The 20029-nt window shown below is 45.3% G+C and overlaps 1 protein-coding gene across 1 annotated transcript in view; it reads left to right on the top strand.

The window, feature by feature from the left end:
- Window positions 1–20029, top strand: part of MVB12B (multivesicular body subunit 12B) — a 171881-nt gene that overhangs the window by 85101 nt on the left and 66751 nt on the right. The window contains exon 7 of the mRNA XM_011931374.1: window positions 1907–2001. Within this exon, the coding sequence (XP_011786764.1) occupies window positions 1907–2001 (95 nt within the window). The remainder of the gene's footprint in view (window positions 1–1906; window positions 2002–20029) is intronic.

Below are 20029 nucleotides of genomic sequence, written 5' to 3'. Positions count from 1 at the left end.
ACCTCCATCCTAGGAGTTTGAACCCAAGCCTCTTGCAATGGTGTTTGGCGCCCTTTCCATCTGGCCCTGCCTGCATTTCTAGCTCCGCTTCCGACGTGTGCCCTAACCCTATGGGGAAGTGCTGGCTCAATCTGACTCCCTGGTGGGTGCCTTTCACTCCCGTAACACCCTGAGGGGTCCTGAAGCCCCATTCCCTTTAACAGAATATATTGTTCCTTCTTTTCATGTTTACCAGCACTCAGTTTTTCTTGTTCCCTGAGCACATGTCACGTTGCACCGTGATTTGTTTCTGCACCTTTATTCTCTGCAGCCTGAGCTGAGGGAGCTCACCTCTGTACCCTTAGTTAGCAGCAGTAACAAAGAATATTCAGGTTCCCTCCATGCAAGCCAGTGCACCCGGACACGTTTACTGTGCATGTGTCTGCTGGTTCCCCGAAGCCCTGAGCATACAGTTGGTGCTTGGTTCAGCCTGGCTGGGCCGTGACTGAGTGTCCGCCATGAGCTCTCACTCTGCGGCTGGCAGACCCAGTGCCTTCACAGCCCTTGGTGCTCACCTTGCCCCTGGAAGTGTCCTTCTGCTTCCAGCTCAATCCTGGACCTGTGGGAAGATCCCCTCCCTAGAGAGCCTTTCCTCCCAGGAGTATTTTTTTTTTGAGACAGAGTTTTGCTCTGTTGCCCAGGCTCGAGTGCAATGGCATGATCTCAGCTCACTGCAAACTCTGCCTCACAGGTTCAAGTGATTCTCCTGCCTCAGCTTCCAGAGTAGCTGGGATTAGTAGAGACAAGGTTTCACCATGTTGGCCAGGCTGGTGTCAAACCCCCCCAACCTCAGGTGATCTACCCGCCTCGGCCTCCCAGAGTGCTGGGATTACAGGCGTGAGCCTCCGCGCCCGGCCCTCCCAGGAGTGTTTATGCACAGCAGTCATTCTAGAAGGTCACACACGTGGTGTGTGAAAAAGGCACCCAGTGAGTGACGGCCTACTTTATGTGATAAGCGTTCCCTCCACCAGTCTCTTCCTTTTCGGAAGTGTCGGGTGTGGCCACAGGTTAGGCTCTGAGCTATTGCAACACAGCCTCCAGTCATCCCACCAAGAGGTTTTGTTGTTGTTTATTCCCCCAGACCTGTTGGGTTTTAAATATTTTCCTATTCGTTTAATTTTTCCTTTCAGCATTCACTACAGGCAGCTGGTGACCATGCCAAATGGATTGTTTACATTTGACTAAATGCTCACTTAGGCTGTGTGTTCTCTGTAAGCTTTAATGGCTCACGCCTGAGCCATCAAAGACCGTGCTGTGTCTGTCTGGGAGGTGCTTTCCTGAGCACCTACTGTGTGCGCTGCCTGAGGGGGAACACGCAGACATAGCAGTTGCGAGCGATGTGCCATTCTGATTTGCAGAGGTCATTAGTCTCCTGAACTCATATGGCAGTAATAATTCCCAACACCTTTATTTACAAAGGGCTTCATGTGCAGTGATCCTCGGCAGCCCTGTGGGGTAGGAATGGAAGCATTTGCGTGGCTCCTGGAATAAACCAAGGCTGGTGTTCAGCGCCTGGGTGTTACGGTCCCGCTGGTGCATTTTGCCCAGTGGGCAGAGATCTGGATCAAACCGCCACCCCGTAGAGTATCTTGGGCCTGCTGTAAGGCTTGGGACGTACTTTCTTCCTCTTGGATGTCCTTTCTAGTATGGAAAAAAAAGGTGGCTGTGATGTCTAGAAACTTCCAAATTCCTTGAGAGGACTTGAGCCCGGTGGAGGAGTCACGCTTGATTGAGTAGGAGGCGCTGGCCAGAGGCACCGTCTCTGCCCGCTGCTCTGTGCTGCATTTCAGCTGTTGATGGTGTCAGTGCTTCCTGAGCCTTAAGGAATGCTCCTGTAACTCCTTTCTCTCCTCCTTCTGTTCCTCAGGCACATCTCTCTAACACTTCCTGCCACCTTCCGAGGCAGGAACAGCACCCGGACAGACTACGAGTACCAGCACTCCAATTTGTATGCCATATCAGGTACGTCGGGCCACCGCTGCACTCCAATTTGTATGCCATATCAGGTACGTGGAGCCACTGTGCAGGCCAGCTACGGAGTCTGCGTCCCGGGCACCACCTCCTTCCACACGTTCTCTGCCTTCTCATGGGATCTGTCTGCCTTACCTCTCTTTTCTTCCCTGCAAGAGGCCTGTTCCCTGCAGGGACCAGGCCTTCCCTTTCCTTTGCGTCGCCACGGAACTTAGAGAAGGGCCAAATACTCAGCATGTTTTGAAACTAATGATGAAAAACAATGTGTGGATTTCACAGACTTGAAGGGAGGTTTCCAGAGAATACTCGCCACGTTGTTCACCTGCCAGACCCTGGCAGGCTTCCCACGGGGCCTCGAGAGCAGCGCCGAGCTGAGCCCTGGTCGGCTCACCCTCCCATATCCAAGTCTGTCCTCACCTCTCATTTCTCACAGCCAGGTTTGTGGCCAGCGGGTACACTGGCAGTCTCCCCTCACACCCCTGGAGCATGAGTCTGTGGTTTCTGAACTTGGCCTTGAAATTGATAGTGTTACCTTGGTGGGAACTTCATCAGTCCTAGTTTTCCTTTTCACCTTCACCCAGGGAGGGGAAAACTTACAAGCCTTATTACAGAATTGAGATTCATTAGGTGCTTGGCAGCACGGGTGACTTGCTAAGAGCCAAGGAAACCCACAAACTCACCTCCGATTATCCTGGGCCGCCAGTCAGGGGTGTTTGTATGTAAGGGGAAAGTGGCAAATCGGTGCCACTTACCAGCACACACCCTTAATGGTGAGTGACATTTTGAACACAGGAACATGGCATTCATTCATGTACCATAATGAATCGGTTATTTAAAAGGTAATCTTTTTTCTAAAAATTGCAACTACAGGTTACTAAATAGATGAAATAGAACAATGGCATAATTCTTGTCAGTATTAGTTTTTCTCGTTATGATCACTCCCTAATAGGTTTGGAAGTATAAGCAAAAGCCAGTTGTTCCATTTCTGGGTGACATTCCTGCTGGGAAGGGGAGGAACAGGGATGTTCTTAAGCCCCCGTCCCTGGCTCCACTCCAGGAGCCAGGCTCTCCAAGGGGAGAGCGAACGTGTTTGTCTAAGAACAGCATCTCCAGGGAGAATTTCTTTTGTGCTGTGGCTATTTCAGCAGAGTCGACAAGGAGCATAACAAGTGTGGAAAGATGACCTATTTTGTAGAAAAGCTGAATATTTCCCCAGATGCTTAGTGGCATAGAGGTGCAGAACAGGCCTGTGGAATCCAGCAGGGCGCCCCCATTCAGAATGCACACAAGGGAAGCTCCATCAAAACGGATGACTTTTTTCTGCAGCTCGCAAATCTTTTTCCAGCCACAGCGTTCGGCTACACCCACTTTACCTGTGTTCTCTGATGGCTTTCCCAGCTGTTGGTGTTTCTGCAGGAAAGAGCCACAGAGTGAAATCTCCGATGGTTTGGCAGGAACACTGCTGTCTGCCTCTGGACCGCTGCTTCCTCGCCCCGCAGCTTTGATGAGGTGTTGTCTGGGTTCATTTCAGCTGTTAGTTTAGCAATACCAAGGTAACAGCCTCAAGACACAGGGGAAGCCATTCAGAAACTTCCTGTTACATTTATGTAAATGGCAGTCAATTGGATTTTATCTTCCAAACAGAGGTAGTTGAGGCTACAGCCCCCGGCAGCAGGCAGTTTCAGGCCTCCTCAGCGGCTGCAAGCACCAAATTGCTCTGCCAGGGTCTAGGACCGCTTTGTTGTGTTGCTGCCAGAAATACCCTGCAGGACCTGCTGGCTCCATAAGGCCTGCAAGCTCAGCACTGGGCAACTAGGGTGCAACTGGGAAGCCTGCCCGCCCACCCACTGGCAGCCTGCCTGCGAGTCGTTCTGGCTAGGAGGGAGCAGAGACCACCCCCCTCACCCCCATATGAACAGTATTTGGCACTGAGTGGCCTGTCTCAGTTTGGTATTGTGAAGTTAGGGTTTCCAATGGTTTCTTCCAAAAACAGTTAAGGCAAAGTGTGCCCCAGACCCTAGCCCTTGCCCAGTACTGATGCCTTGATAGCTGGAGTTCTGCTGATAATGAAATGAATCATCAAATCGTTCTGCCTCTGAACTGGCCCTGGCACAGGTTCACTGCAGACTTCAGGAGCTGAGCCTTTGGTGCAGACTCCTAGCGTGCTCTGTATCCCTCCTGAAGACATTCGATTACTGCTCCCTTGGTGTTCCGTCCCTTACTAAGATAAGCAGATTTCAAAACAGTGTAATTAGAAATTTGAAAAACAGCCCACTCTGAATGTGTATGTATGGTTGTTAAAGGATATTAACTTTTAAATGTTTGCTCAGTGGTATACCTGCTAGTAGATCCCTTTTCCTGTATCTTTCACTGACAGTTGCTCCCACCATGCCTGCTAAGGGTGAGACATGGCACGTAGTTGCAAGAGACACCAGTGGAGACGATATGTAGTCCCATCCCTGGCACACAGCAGTGCTCATGATGTGGTCATGGAAGGAAGGAAGAGATGAAGGAAAGCACTTAGCTCCCTGTCTGCCTTGCACAGGAGTACCCTCCCAGACTCCTGGGCCAGGTAGTCATCCTGATTTGCTGCTTGAATGCCTGCGGTGTCTGGGACCACCACCTCCTACCAGCCCACCCATCCCTGTGTTGAGATGGGTTCTGTCTTCCTCGTTAAGATGGGTTCTGTCTTCCTGTTCTTTCACATCCACCCAGCAATTTGAGATACTGCGCATTCTGCTGGCCAAAATCTGCCAGGTGTTCTACACAGTCCAGTCGTATCTCTGTCTTGCCCACAGAACTGGGGTGAGAAGCGCTTTCTAACTCAGTGCTGAAATCCTGAGATGCTTGTGGCCCGTGCTCTGCTCTCTTGTACCCTAATCCAAACGGCCACAAAGCCAGCATCCATCCTCACACTTGTCCTAGCAGTATCTCCTAGAAAATACAGATGTGCGAAAAGATTTATCCACAAGGGTAAGCACCGCCACTTCTCAAAAATAATACTTCAAGACAGGGGTGAGAGGTGGATAGATCTTAAATGCCCCAAACAAAGACGAATGCTTAAATTACAAAACAACCATACAGTAGCCTTAACTTTTCAGCCATCCAGAAGTGATGACTTAGATTAAAAGATATATATGAATATTGTTAAGTGGAAAGAAAAACAGGTAACAAGTCAGAATGTGCAGTGTGATCTCATTTTAAAAATTACATCTAAGCTGGGAGTGGTGGTACATGCCTGTAGTCCCAGCTACTCGGGAGACTTAGGAGGGAAGATCCCTTGAGGCCAGGAGTTCGAGGCTGTAATGCGCTATTATGATGGGCTTTGGAAATAGCTGTGCACTCCTGCCTGGGGAACATGGATCTTGTCTCTTAAAAAAATTAATTAATTTTTAAAAATTAACAAAAAATACATCTAAAGGTCTGGAAAGGTCCACGCCTAAGTGTTTATAGTGGTTTTCTTGGGACTTTCCTCTTTTTTTGGCCTCTTTGCAGTTACTCATTTTCCATAATAGCATGTATTGCTTTTACAGTAAGAAAAAATATAGACCTGATGTGAGCGTGTCATGTTCTTGGTAAACCCTGCTGGCCTGCAGGATCACCATTTTCTCCTGAGCACTCATGAGCTGCCTCTGACTCATAATATGCTTTCAAAGTTTACTGCAGATCATTTCCAGACCACAGATCAATAATTTTCTTATTGTCCCTTTTAGGAAATATGATTTTTTTTCCGTGTTATCCAGTCCCCTGAAATCACCTGTTCACTCGAATTCCTCAGAGATCACTGTCTGTAATTCCAGCACCATCCTTTACATCCTGCTGGCCCTCTGGATGTGGACTGGGCAGGCAAGCAGCGGGCTGCTCGAGCCACCTCCCTGCCTTCCTTGCTCTTCATGTTCCCCATCACTGTGTCACTCTGTAGGGTTTGAAGATGGTTTTCCCTAAAAAGATAAAATGATGGTCTCTTGGCTTGGCTCACTCTGTTATCCATCTGGGTTAGGGTCGGCAAACTAAAGCCCATGGCCCAATCCCATCCATGGCCTGTTTTGTATGACCTGCAAGCCAAGGATGGTTTTAATATTTTTAAATAGTTGGACAAAAATAAAAAGAGTAATATTTAGGGACATGTGAAAATTATATGAAAAACTTTAATGTTTGTAAATAAAGTTTTATTGCAACACAGCCATGCCCAGTCCTTTACAAATGGTCCTTAGCTGCTTCACATTCCAATGGCAGAGTTAGGTGTGTGCAGCCAACACCGGATGGCCCACACATCCTAAATATTTACTCTCTGGCCCTTTACAGAAAACATTTGCCAACCCCCCGGTTAGGGTCATCACTCCTAAGCCATGGGTGCTATGCATCTTCTTTCTTGCTCTAAACAAAATATTTAAAAGCAATCTTTTTTGGTGTTTCTTACCTTGCTGACTGTAGCTTTCCTGGTGCTGGTCTCACTGGTGTGACCCCTGTAGCTTTGTGCTTTTGGTTTTTTGAGCACGCTTTTAAGATCTTACGTCTTTGGAGAGCCCTCTTCCGAGTCATGTTGATTTCTCTAAGTTCTACTCCAATCCCACCCCTGGGGTTTCCTGGTCAGGACTCTTAGTGGCTGTTAGTTTTCTTAAGAACATCTTATCTTTCCTGAAAAGTCTTCTATTTTAGTCCCAAATGGTGCCACCCTACCTTTTTTTTCTCTGAATTTTTTATATGTTTAGATGTCTGCCCATTCATTCATTTCTCTTTCATCTATTCTAGAAGGATTTAAGGTAGCTCCAAAAATACAGATGGCCAAATGAAAACGGAAGTGAGGAAACACAAGTGAATGGAAATAGGATAGAAAGTAGGTGCGGCTGTTGGCAGGGGATATCTAGATTAGGTTCTGAGGCAGAGGGCTGTCCCTTAGGGATAAGAGAGAAACAAGCTAGTTGCTTGGGAAGAATTGAACTATTCTCTTGAGCCCGAAGAGCTGTCCTTCCTCATAAACAGGCCCTGTGGGTCAGCGCTGACTCCCACATATGCATTCCTTGGAAAGCTGAACAAAATGAGCAAAAAAACCTCTGCCGCCGAAATGAGTGCTTTTGTTTTCTTTATTTCTTTATTTCTTTAGTTCTGCACTTTCCCACATTATTGCCATATGAGTGTTAGTCCTATGGATACATATTAAAGCTAGTAGACATCTCAGAGGACACTGGACATGAATGAGAGAAATGTAAATATTTATAACCCGGAGGCAGGGAAGGAGGGCTCCATAAAATGCTGTAAACAACATAGCAATTGCTTTTCAATAATTATAACTGTAAGTTTGATAAGAATAGCATATCTATATGTCTCTCCATGTATTGGGGAGACATCTGCTTGTTTGAAATGAACCTAAAATGTCTGAAAGTTGAGTGAGATGTTTCTTAAGAAATGTTCTTGTGGTGGGCGTCCGGCACCTTATGGGGCTGGAGACCTCGGGGAATGTCAGGAAAGACAGATCTTCCCCAACCCGCTGCCCAAACCTGCTGCACACAGCTGCACCGGAGGCTTCCTGTAAGGATAGGCGCCGCCAAGGAGAGCGCAATGCGGCTTTTCTAACCTAGGAAGGTTTTTTGTCTTATGGCAGGTTTTGCTTAACATACAGGGCACCATAGGATGGGAAACCATACCATACTATTCTCTTGTTGTATTTGTTGTTATAGTCTGCTTTCTATCTCCAAGTGCACAGTTTTTAACCAAAGAAAGCTTATTTTTCTCTTTTGAAAAAACCGACATAATAAAATTAAGCAAATACATATTAAAACTGGCATATAATAAAACCAAAAAATCTCAAACACCCCATGAATGCAGGGTGAGCCACAATGCAGAAACTCCGCAAAGCCACACAATGCAGTGAGCTGTGGGGCCAGGATTGCTTTCCTCTTTAGGACCTAGACAGATTGGCTCACTGACATCTTCATTTATCCATCAGCATTAGGCTGACTATAAAAGTGAAGGGGGCACACAATTGTCCCAGGACAGAAGCCTTACCCTGGATCTGTCCGGGCAGACTGGGGTGTACTGGCCACTCTGCCTTCAGCTTTTTTTTTTTTTTCAGTTTTCTTTTTGATTACTGGAAAAGCCAGCTTATTGCCCTCCACAGCTGTTCGCTTTTTAAAATACCAGCCCCCCTTTCAGGATGTTTGACACCAGGAAAGATGTTGTTGTGGTCAAGTCAGTGTCCATCATCTCATCAGTTTGGATCATGGCCCCTTGTACAGAGAGAAGGAGGATTTTTTCTGTAACTCAGAACCGTGGGTGAGCCATGTAGCTCTGACATTGGAGTAGGAAAGCACAAAGCAATTAAAAATAATTAATGATTTCTGAATATCAGCCTTCTCCATGCAGTTTTAATCTAGTCCTCATTTAAATTGGAAGATGGACATTTAATTATCAGTATTATGAAATTCATGATTTATATATTTCATCCAATTGGATAAAATTTCTGCCACCAGCTTTTCATCTTATGATGAAAAAAATGTGTATCTTACAATGTGATCATTTAAAAACTCATCTACAGCATACCAAACAATTCCAAACATATTTTCCTTTCATTTGCAGTGATTACATGATTTCTGTCTCTCAATTAGGAAAAAAAAAACCCGGAAAATTGAAAATAAATTTAATACTTTAATGATCAGAAAGCACTGCAGGGTTGGGAAAATGAAGGGTAAAAGACTCAAACAATAGGGTACTTGAGAAGCACTGTTCTCTCCTGTGTCAGGTGTGCTGACACAACTGTTTGGCATGTTGTAATGTTCATGGTTTGATGCTGCAGAATTTGCATCCACATTCTGGGTGTGCCTGTGGTTCTCCTTTTCCCTGTGCCCGGGTGAGGGTGTGGGCTGAGTGAGTGTGCTCCTGATAACCAGCAAGGAGGGAAAGGGCCGCTGTCTTCTGGTGCAAGCCCCTGAGTAGTGTTAGCCTCTGCTTTCACAGGTGTCCCTGTGGCCTTTGTCTTCAGTGGATATGGCTCGGGGTGGCATTGCATTTCCGACCCCGGCTTCCCTGAGGTTCTTCGCTCCACGGAGGATTTTCATAATCCCCAACAACTGGCTCAATCGGTGGTGGGTGAGTGTATGGGAAGGTGGGCCGGGATCTGAGATAGTTTGGCACAGCCACTGATAATAGCATATGGGAAAATTCCTGAATGAAGTGAAAAGGCATTTATAATAATTGTGCTTGAACCAAGGAGGAAAGAAGTCATTTTAAAGGCAGATACATTTTTATCATCACCTATAAGAACCATTTTTCTCATCCCCTATAAGAACCCTTATCTATCCATCTCCTCTTGCCCTGACAACAAAATCAAGTATAAAGAAAAATAGAATAAGAAAAAGAAGAAATGAATGGGAACGGATGGGGAATTGATCACATGGTGTATTTGTATACCCTGATGTAAAAGGTGCGGCTGACAGGTGGCCAGGTTTGCTCTGTACACAACCATGTGTGTGCTGTCAGGCGCACGCACGCTGCCTTGTTTCGATTGATGAATTGCCTGCTTTCTTGATTAAACCTTCCGTCACTTAAGAAACAAAAAGCCTGTGTTTAGATGGCAGAGTGGGACATGTCAAAAAAATCTGTCTCCTTTACCTTTGTGCAGATGTTGGGCACAGACTGTAACATGTATTATTAAAATGAATGTGGCATTTACTGTGCATTATTCCTTTCCTGGGAGAAAGGACTGTAAATTATATGCTAATAATAAGCTTTAACCCTTTCGAAATGCAAAAGATTTAAGAGTGCAAATATTCATGTAGGCCTGGCTAATTGGATGTGCTTTTCTACATCCACCATGGTGGCTGTGTCACTGAAGTTAATGAACAGCGTGTGCAGGCAGACACACAGGGCACTTGGGGAACTCCTGCCTCCTGGAGGTTTTCTGTAGTGCGAGTGCCTCCTCTAGGACTTCACAGAGAGATAGACCCTGAGAATGCTGAGCTGGGCTCTGGGTCATCTGATTCCAGATGAAGTCCATGGTCAGGATCAACTCCCCAGCAGGTCCTCTGGAGCTGAGTGTTAAGCGTGGTCCTCTCTTCGCACACTTGCATTCTCACTTATGGGGCGGGGCCTGGGCCTTCTGGGCTGCAGCCTGGCAGGTATCAGGCTTTAGTGCCCAGCCCTTACTTGACTGTCTTCCTTGACCAGGCTTTTCTATAGCCTCAGCCCAGTTGTTCAGGTAGCCGACTCATCTCTCCAAATTGGGCCCCTTGCTCCTCAGATCACACCTTTGTGCGCCGCCACAGCCTGACTGCGTTCATTCAGACCTCAGACATCACCTGCCTGGTGTTGGGGCTGTCAACAACCAGCCCCACTCGTGTCCCACCAGCCTGGGTCGCTCCCTGCATCCTCCTTGCCTTTGTCTTGCGCTATGCTTGCCCTGCCACTCCAGCAGCTCACATTTCACCACCTCTTCTCTCTGTCCCTGGCTCTGGCTCTGAAGGCGGTTCCCAAGCTGCCTCTCCACCAGGCTTTTCTGATTCCCCTCCCGCTGCTGACGCTGTCTCCTGGTTTACCCCACACTACTCTGTGTTGGAGAGTTTTCACCTGTGAGCACCTTGAGAGGGCAGAGACTATATTTAGAGAGGATGGAGGCTCCTCTCTCTTTTTTTTTTTTTTTTTAATTGAGGAGGTTGTAGTAAACAAAGGCAAAGACAAGAGCAAGATTGTTCACTCCATTCACTCATCAGTCACCGAGAACTGCCCTGTCCTGTGCTCCTGAACTGACAGGGCATTTGGGGTTGGAAGCACAGGGTCAGAATCTTGACTCTGACACGTACTGGCCATCATACGGTGCTGCTGTGAGCAGTTGCCAAGGTTGTACACTGCACAGAATATGTGAATAGCATCCCTTAGAGCTGTACAAGGATCCTGCACAATGCTACTTTGGGCAATGCTAGTTTTCATACCTTTAAAACAATGCAGTAATGCCCGTTTCCTTCCTGGATTGTTGTGAAGATCTAGGGTATGTAAGAACATTTTATAAACCAGGAAGCAGTGTAGGAATGTCACTTCTCCCCATATTCACCTCCCCTGTGGGGATGTGATCTGAGAAAGGGCCCAAAGATTTGTTGAGAATTATCACATGGGACACGCTGGCTTGGGTCCAGCAAGGACTTCATCTTCTTAGCCGTGTGCTCCCTTATATAATTTTGATATATAAGATTACTTCTCAGAGTGCTCAGAGGAAATTTCTTCCTCAGTCCAGAGAAACTTGCAATAAAAGGCTCTCTGGCATGGCTCAGCTCAGTACCCCCTGGAAGCCGAGACATTCTGTCACGCATCACCACTTAGAAGTGGGCTATTTTCCGTGGCAAGCAGCCCACGATCCCTTTCTCAAGAAGGTGACAGAATGATGGCTTGGGGGCAGGAAGGAGAGAAGTGCTAGGCAGCGTGAGGCTGCGACTTCTATAAAATCTTCCAAGGTACCTTTGGTTTTTTGGAGGAAAAGTGCCTGGGGGGCTGATTTCTGCTCTAGGCTTTCATTTCTGCTTTTCCTGTGCCCCATGGGTAGGAAGAAGTTAAGACTTTTTCCAGTTAAGTCATCATGAAAAATAAAAACATTACTAGGTGACAGATACTTCAGTGCTCTTAAATAGGCAGCCACCTTCCCACTGTGCTTTCCTTCTCTTTTTGGTTTTTAAGCATAGCAGAGCTTAGGCGGCACTGGTTTAATGGGCCACATCCCGTTCTTAACTTGGAAAAGGCTTAAATCTGTGGTGGAGGCAGCTGAGGGCAGCTGGATGAAGCAGGGCGGGAGCCCAAACAGCTGGATGCAGGCCTGTCTCTCCCACCTACTGGCTGAGTGAGGCCAGCAGAGCACCCAGCCTTTCTGGATCTAAATTCCACGTCTCTCCATATCAGCAATTGCAGTAACAACATCGATCATTTGAACATAGCAATAGTCGGCTCATTCTTATAGGACGCTTCCTGTGCACCAGGCATTGTCTGGTGTCTAAGGTGGAGATGGTAATGCCCACCTCCCGGGACCTAAAGCTATGTGGGAAGGAGCTTTGTATGTTCAGCAGCTCGAGATGCCCCAGGCCTCACAGTAGCCAGCAAATGTGCATTTACTGGCCCTGGACTTCACAGGCATTCTGTCCAAATGCTGCCTTGACTGTAACGTTCTTAAACACACGAACACAGAAAAACCAACTTTCTGACACCTTTCTCCCTGTATGTTTATCTTCTTTGTCTAGTTTTTCAGCAGAAATATGCCCCCGTGTCCCCCTGATAATTCCCTTCCTTAGAGACAGCATAATTATAGACCTGGCCAGAGAAATGCTGAAGACCAAGGGAACCCCCTTGAGCCCAGCCCTTCACCTGCTCTTAGCACTGCTTCAGAGATTTACTCTGGAGTGAATGAAGTAGTGTGGTGACCAGACACTCCTGCCTAGAGGCAGCATATACCAAATTAGCCTTTCGTTTCTTTCGCTACCTCTGTCTCTCTCAAAATAATAAATTCTCAGCTGAGAGGGAGAATGATGAAGGCAGCTTCTTTCCTTGAAACACACTTAGGGAGCTAAAGTAGTTTTTGCTTTATTAAAATAGATTGAATTAATTAAATGAATTTACTGAATAATACCCAGGTTCCTCTTACTTACCCTGTGTAAGGTGTGTCATATGCACTTGCCATGCATTATGTTATTTAATCCCAACAAATCCTTACCAAGAAAACATTTTACAGATGGGGAAATTGAGGTCTTGAGAGCTTGTGATCAGCTCAAAGTTACAACCGTGGTACGTGGCAGGGCTGAGATTCAGACCCAGGTCTCTTTGACTGCAGACACTGAGCTGGAAACCACGGTACCGAGGACGCTTCTTTAGTGCAGGTTGCGTGTGACCATTTCCCTCCCCTCATCAAACCGAAGGTTGGAAACGGCACACAGACCTGGAGTGAATCGTGCTAGGACTCACTTAGTGTAGTGGGCCTCAGCACTGTTTACACTCTGACGTGCGCCCCTGGATGATCATCTCTGGGACCTCATCAGAGTGAGGCCTTTGACACTTGGCTGATGGCAATGCCGGATCCAAAGGACAAAAGGAATAGGGAGTGTGGCTCCCATCACTCTTGTTGGGCAAAACGGTGAAGGTGGGGAGCCCAGGGCCTCCTTACTTAAAGTTAAGTGACCTTGGGCAAGGAACTGAACCCTTCTCTGCCTTTGTCTCCTTACCTGTAAAATGGGGGTGACGGTGACTTATGGTGAGGCTTAGAACCATGCCTGGGACACAGAAAGTGCTATTGATGTGTTGCTGTGATTGTCGGTATCCACAGCCCTGCCCTCCCAACCCCTTCTCAGATCCTTTCCCAGCCAGGAAAGGGGATATACCAGGTACCTCAAAGAACCTCTGCCTTCATAGTGGGGGCTGCACTGGCCTTGCTGCTGTAAACCTGTGTCTGGGGGAACCCTGGGCACTGGGATGTCTCTTTGTGGTGGTCTTCTCTTAGCCTATAGTGATGGTGGGCAGCCCAAGCCCATCGTTTCACTTATTGGGCCTGAACCCCGAGTTTTCTTCTCCCCTACTCTAGCTCTCCTGTTCCGTGAGTCTCCGCACCCTGCCCATGGGCAGAGCTCTAGTTTGAACTCATAGTCACCTGTGTGCTGCCCTGCCTTTCCTGCTTGCAAGCTTCGTTCTCTAGGCTGGGCCTTCTAAGAGCCATCCTCTCCTAAACCAAGTCCAAGGTTACTGAGCCAGTACAGCCTGTAAGCATTTCCTGTGAGTGCTCCAGAATAACCCTCACCCGTGAGCCAGTCATTCCCAGCCCCAGCTTCCACTCCTGCCTGCTTCCAGCCCTCTGTGTCCTCCAGCTTCCAGCGTTGCCAAGCTCCCTTGCTCAAGCATCTCTGAGTTAGGACAATAGTGGCAGGCCACTGGATTCCAGGTTGGGGTATTTAAACTCTCGATGGCCTGCTAAGGACGGACACAGGCGGTTGGGGAGCAGTTGGACAGTCGCACAAGCTTTGGTGATGAGATTTATCTTTCAACTCTTACACAGTATGAGGGTCCCCCTTTTGTGTCAGAACGAATGCATGTAACTGTTGACATTAGGACAAAAGAAATTCTGATCTTTTTGAGAACAACGCAGCCACCTGTCTTGTTTGGACGGAGCACCTGAATCCATCCCCTGTCACACAGTTGGTGTTTGTGCCCTGAATACTGAATTGCTTTTTCCCTCTTTATTAATGGCCAGTGATGGTCCTAAATGCATTTATGTTTTTTAAAAAAAAAAAATCTTCAGTCCTGCAGGCTGGAGTTTGGATGGAATATATTTATCACCTATCCCAGAGAATGTGGCTCCTGATTCCCCAGATTTGTCTTACAATTGTCTCTAAGACAATGAATGATGCAGCACTCTCCTCCAAGGTTGAGATCCTTTGTTAGAGAGCAGTTCCTTATGCCTGACTTGTTTTATAGCATGAACGATCTCATGATCCACTGGCGAGGCAACATCCATAATTTTGAATGAGAGAGTAAAGCTTGCCTCGGTGGCCCTAAGCATTGCTTCTGGTGACACACTTAGAAGTCCTTAATCGCTTGCTACCTAGAGGCAATAAACGCACCCGTCTTTATGTTTCATTGACTGTATGTTTACCTGAAATATGCCCTGCGTAGCAAAACGCCAGTTTCACTCCTGTGAGAAGGTCCTTGGCTCATGAATTACACGGCCCTCACTCACCCCGATTTTGCCAAAGGTGGTTGTGCCTTTTGTAGGCCCAAGACGTAACTTCTTTGGCCAGGAAACCCCTTGGCTATTTATACTTCTTGTAAAACTCTGGCCATTTGCTTGGTTTCCAAGTTCTGAGAAAGGAGATCCACCTCTGGGCATCACGTGGAGTCCAGGGTTTGTTCTGGAGGGTGGGATGATGATGTCTCCTTCACTGGTGTGTGCCTGATGCCCAGTCCAGGGCCTGGCGGACAGGAGACGTTGCATGACACTCGATGTTTCATTGATTCTGAGAGGACCTGGGTCTTAGAACCAGTTCACCCTTTTGTTTCCACCCTTTCCAGCTACATTACTTTAGACAGTTGATATAACATTTCAGTCTGTTTTCTTTTTTTTTTTTGAAATTTTGAATTATATTTTCTCTTCTGAATTTGAGGATTAGAGATAATGTACATGAAATACCTAGTGCCTAGTACCAAGTGGGCACTCCAGAAACAGGAGCTGCTGTAACTGCCATACTGTTATTCCAGGGAATTGCTGCCTGTTATACCAGAAAGCACTGGTCTCATTCACCCTGCAGTGTGACCCCACCTAAAAGTCCAGCCGGGGATGGTGAGGGTGCAGCTGACAAAGGGAGCTCATGCATGGTGGGACCTGGCATGGCTCAGGGAACCTTTTGGCGTAATAGAAGGCAAACCCTCCCTTCTGGTTCAGAAATATGTAATTTCTGGAGATGTTATCTTGCTACTGGGTAAAATGATTTTAAAGAGAGAACTTCTCAACATTTAAATCAGCCTCAGTTTTCCGTGTTCCTTTTCATCAAGTCAGCTCTGGTTTGAGAGGGATAATATCGGCACTCAACCCTTTAAATTATTTTCCTTCTTTCCCTTTCTTTTTCTTTCTCTTTGGCCTTGGCTCCTTCCTTTCCAACCACTCCCCTCCCAGAACCTCTTATTTTAGCCAAAAAAAAAAAAAAAGTTTCTTTCCTTGCTCCAGAATCACACCACCCACCGAGCACATAATCTGGAAGTCCCCTGTCCCCAAGCTCACTTGCTGCCAGGCTGGCGGCCCCCAGAGGCTCGAAGGCCACAGGGGCACACCGTCTTTTCTCAGGGCTGGAGAGAGTAGATTAGACAACATCCTCAGATGTCCCGTCTCATGGCAGGTCACTGCCACCGTAAAGGGTATGGCTGTAGATGCTGGGGGACAGCTGCTTTCTTCAGGCTACATTTTCTAAAAAGATATCATGCCTTTTCTTTGGATTTAATGAGGACAGACATTTTAATCAGAGGTTAGTCATTTATTTTTGCAAACTATTGTTTTGATTCATCATTTTTGCAGATAATTAAATGGTTCAGTTGGCACAGTATGTCTACTTTATTAAAACAGGTAATTTTGGGGAAAAAAAGAGATGCTGTTTTTTGGATCACTGCACAAGAATGGCTTTTATCTTCATCTTTGAGCATAGTTTCTGGTTATTTTGCCAGGAGGCTGTCTTGTGTTCAGGCATTTGGTGTCCTTTCTGGTCTGGAGGGGCTTGCCCTTTGGTGATTGGGATGTTAGCAGATACGCCCTTTGAAATGGGAAAAATAGGAACTGAAGAGTAAATTCTGTGCAGCCACCTTTTAGGAACACTCTTAGGTTTTAATTGGATTGTGAAAAAGAACCTACAAGTTATGAACTTTGCAGAGCAGCAGTTCTTATGCTAAAAACAGATTAATTGTAGCCCTCGCAGTGGGTGGAGTTTCAAAGTCAATTACTGCTTGTCCTATTATAATTTACACACATAGGATTTGAAAAAGTCTGCCACTTAGTATAAAAGTGAAAAGGTTACGTGTACTAGTTTGAGTATACCTATACCTCTTCACTTGTAAATGCCTCTTCATTTGTAAATGCTTTAGCTACACGTATGTGTATGGATATGCAACTCGTAGCTGTGGAGCTGTAACTACATCTGTGGGCAAGATTCCTTATGAAGAGGAACCTTTAAGGTCTGGTTCTTTAAATCCATAGTGGCTCAGCATATAGTCCTTTGTCTGGCAGTCCAATCCACTTGTGGGCACAGTAGCTGGCCCCTGCAGAGCCTAAGGGGCACTCCACTCATGGGTCATGAACTAGTAAGGGAATAGCCCTTCAGGGGTCAATTTTTTAAAAACGAACTGCTCACAACATTTGCTTTCTTTAATTTTTTCTGTGTTTGTGTCCTGCATCAATTAATTTACTCATTAAATGGATTTATTTTAGATGGACCAATTAAAACTTTGGAAGCTAATTTTTTTGCTGAGCAGGGCAGACCTCTGAAAATACAATTTATAACATGGCTTCCGCCCTTCCACCAAGAGCTGTCTTATGGTACCGTAACCTCTGGTGCTTATAGAAGTACAAAATTGCTGTTCTTTGTCCTCCAGCTCTGGGGCTGAGCTGCCGTGTGGGTGGGTTTCTCAAGCCTTCCCATTGTTTTAGGGTGAACAAGCAAGTCTGAAAAGTCCAGCCCAGCCCAGGAGTGGCATGCTGTATTTGTTTGCTTGCATAAACTCCATAGTTTAATTTTTTTTAATAGGAAGCTGCTATGTAGTTCGGATATTTAAACAGTTATTAACCGAATGACAATTAACAGATTGCATAGACAGATTTTCTTTTGAAAACCTCTGAAATTGAGTACAGTTTGCAAAACTATCACGGCATAGTAATGACAATGAATTTTGATTTCCCGGAACTGATATTAGACTCCTTATTAAACTATGTGCATCTGCTTTTAATTTACTCCAAATAATTGGAAAATGCAATGAAGCTTTCCAATTAAAGCACGGCTTTATGCTGTTTAATAATACCCCCATAATATTATAGCTTATGAAGTGACAGGTGAGTTGGTGTATGAATAAAACATAAAGGCAGCAATAAGGGACAGAAAACCGGAGACAGTTGTGGGGATTTTAAATGCTGGATGTAATTTGCATATATTAATCTCTTCTTTTCAGCCTTATCAGGCGTTCTTCAGTATTTGAAGTTAAAATAGCGTTGACAGGCGGGAGTACGCTCAGTTTTTTCAAGGATTTATTACTTGTATAATTTCTGATCTTTAATAAGCAGATATGACTGATCCTCATAGTTCTATAGAAATCAGTTAATTGTTCCAGATGGCGTGTACTGATTATGCAAAATTACTTTTCACACCATTTTTTTTGTGATGGAGTTTGGAGTAAAATTAAATTTTTTATAGCCTTCTTATCATGCTGTTTTACAGTGGTTTTTCCACAGAAGTTGAATTTAATCTACTATATTACATTGACCAGCACAGTTATTCTAATGTAGCATTTTGTGATTTGACAAAGAATAATAGAACACATTGCTCATTGTTCATTACTGTGTCCCTAATAAAAAGGAACTTCTGTGTATAGAACATAGCTGTTATTTATGAAGAATGCCTAATTCATACAGTTAAAAATGCAAAATTGTATTATGAAGTAGTTCCTTTTGGGGAGAGAATATCTGGGAAAAGCAAATGGAAATAGGCTTGTAGCTACAGATTTTACATGCTAAGGGAGGAGCCTTCTTTTAATGACCAGCATGTTTAAGTTGTGCTACTTTCTCCTTTGAAGAAGGAAAAACCCAGATAATCTCATTCTATTAAGAGAGGTGTCACTGGTTGACTTGTCTTGATTTACATAATCCCAAAAGTCTCTCATAATTGAATAGCATTTATAAAAGGTGGTTACACTTTAGTGTAAAGTATCCAAAAAAAAGTCTAAAAGGTGTCAATGATAATTAATCTCTAACATTTTCCAAAGGGTCTGTTTATCACCAAGGCCCTTGTGTTGGTGTCGGATCCAAGTCCAGGTGGTGTGTGCCCCTAGCTAACATTTGTGTAGGCTGATCCTCGTCCAGGTTCTCAGATAACACTCTCTCTATGGCTCAGCTACTAGTGGGATATGAAGTACTCAGCCGACTCACTCCAAAATGGGACTGAGGGGCTGTCGCCTTGATGCAGGAGTGGATGCAGTTTCCTTCCTTTGGGAGGACCTCTTCCCAGAGCACAGTGGGGTAGGGGTCGGGGGAGAGAGCTCTCTGTTGCATCAGAAATCCTATTTGGATATGCGGTATTTTAAATATAGCAATAAATCTATACAAAAATATTTCTATGTATATAGTCTGAAGGTTCACCTGTTTACGAAAGAGCCCATCATGTATTAAGTCTTATCAGGACTTGTGTAGACTTGGGACATATCTTTCTATTTTAAGTAGAGTCGAATCCCATGTATGATACTCACTCGATTGCTACAAGGTCCATATGCTTGCTCCCGATAGTTCTGGTCCCCCTCATCAGCCATTCCACAGGCTTGAGAATGCATCCTTGTTTGAACAGATTTGAGGAGGATTTCGGTCTGTTTAAAGGGTTCGATTCCCTTGGCCCTGGGGGAATCAGACTTTTTTTTTTTTTTTTTTTTTTTAATATACTTCTACCAGCAACACTGATTGCTCTTCATACAGGGGCCCTGGAGTAGAAGCAGGCCTGCATTGATGCCTCTGAGCAGGCTCTGGGGAAACAAAGACAACCCACAGAAAGTAGCAGACCTGGGAGCTCTGAGAGCGCTGGGCAGGGAGCTCGCAGGGTCCGCTGGGGGTGGGGGCACTGGGCACAGGATAAGAGTTGCTCTCTGGGAGTCTGGGGTCTCCACAGGGACCTGAAACACAGATTCTGTTAGAAACCCAGGTGTTAGCACTGCCAGTGCCACACAGTACCATGTATATTGTACTATATTCTGGTCTTCAGAATATTTTTGGTTAACTCTATTTTGTATCTACTCTGGTCTTGAAGGACATTTCACAGTAAGGTAATATATTTGGCTCCTAATAGTACTAGAATGACTAATTAAACCGAACATGAAGAAATGTGACTCAGAGCCTAGAGCACGCTCACATGTACAGTACCAGCTCAATTTTGTATTCACTTTACCTCCAGAACTTCAGAAACTTGAAACCTTTCACATACCCTCTAATGTAAACTCAAAATATATTTTTGTGAAAATGAAAATTATATGAAAAAGAGAATGCATAAATCAGAGATGATTAAAAATATTTGTTCTAATGCAGTAATAATTTGGTAGTAATGCTTTCATCAGTATAGCTTAAGGCTACATTAAGTGGACAGACTTTATATGGATTCTCTAATTTTAATCTTCAAAATGCTATCTAATGTCTCATTAAGACTTGCATATAATGTATCTTAAGTACAGTCATTAAATATAGTTTAGGGAGATTTATGTTCAGATATTGCTTAAAGATGTTTTAATAGGCCCATTTACTCTGATGATATTAATGAGCTCTTAATACAGACTA

This window comes from Colobus angolensis, unplaced genomic scaffold (genome assembly GCF_000951035.1).
Source record: "Colobus angolensis palliatus isolate OR3802 unplaced genomic scaffold, Cang.pa_1.0 Scaffold9, whole genome shotgun sequence".
Classification (NCBI taxonomy): domain Eukaryota; kingdom Metazoa; phylum Chordata; class Mammalia; order Primates; family Cercopithecidae; genus Colobus; species Colobus angolensis.
The sequence above is the reverse complement of the archived record's forward strand: the minus strand, read 5'-3'. Positions and strand labels throughout refer to the sequence as shown.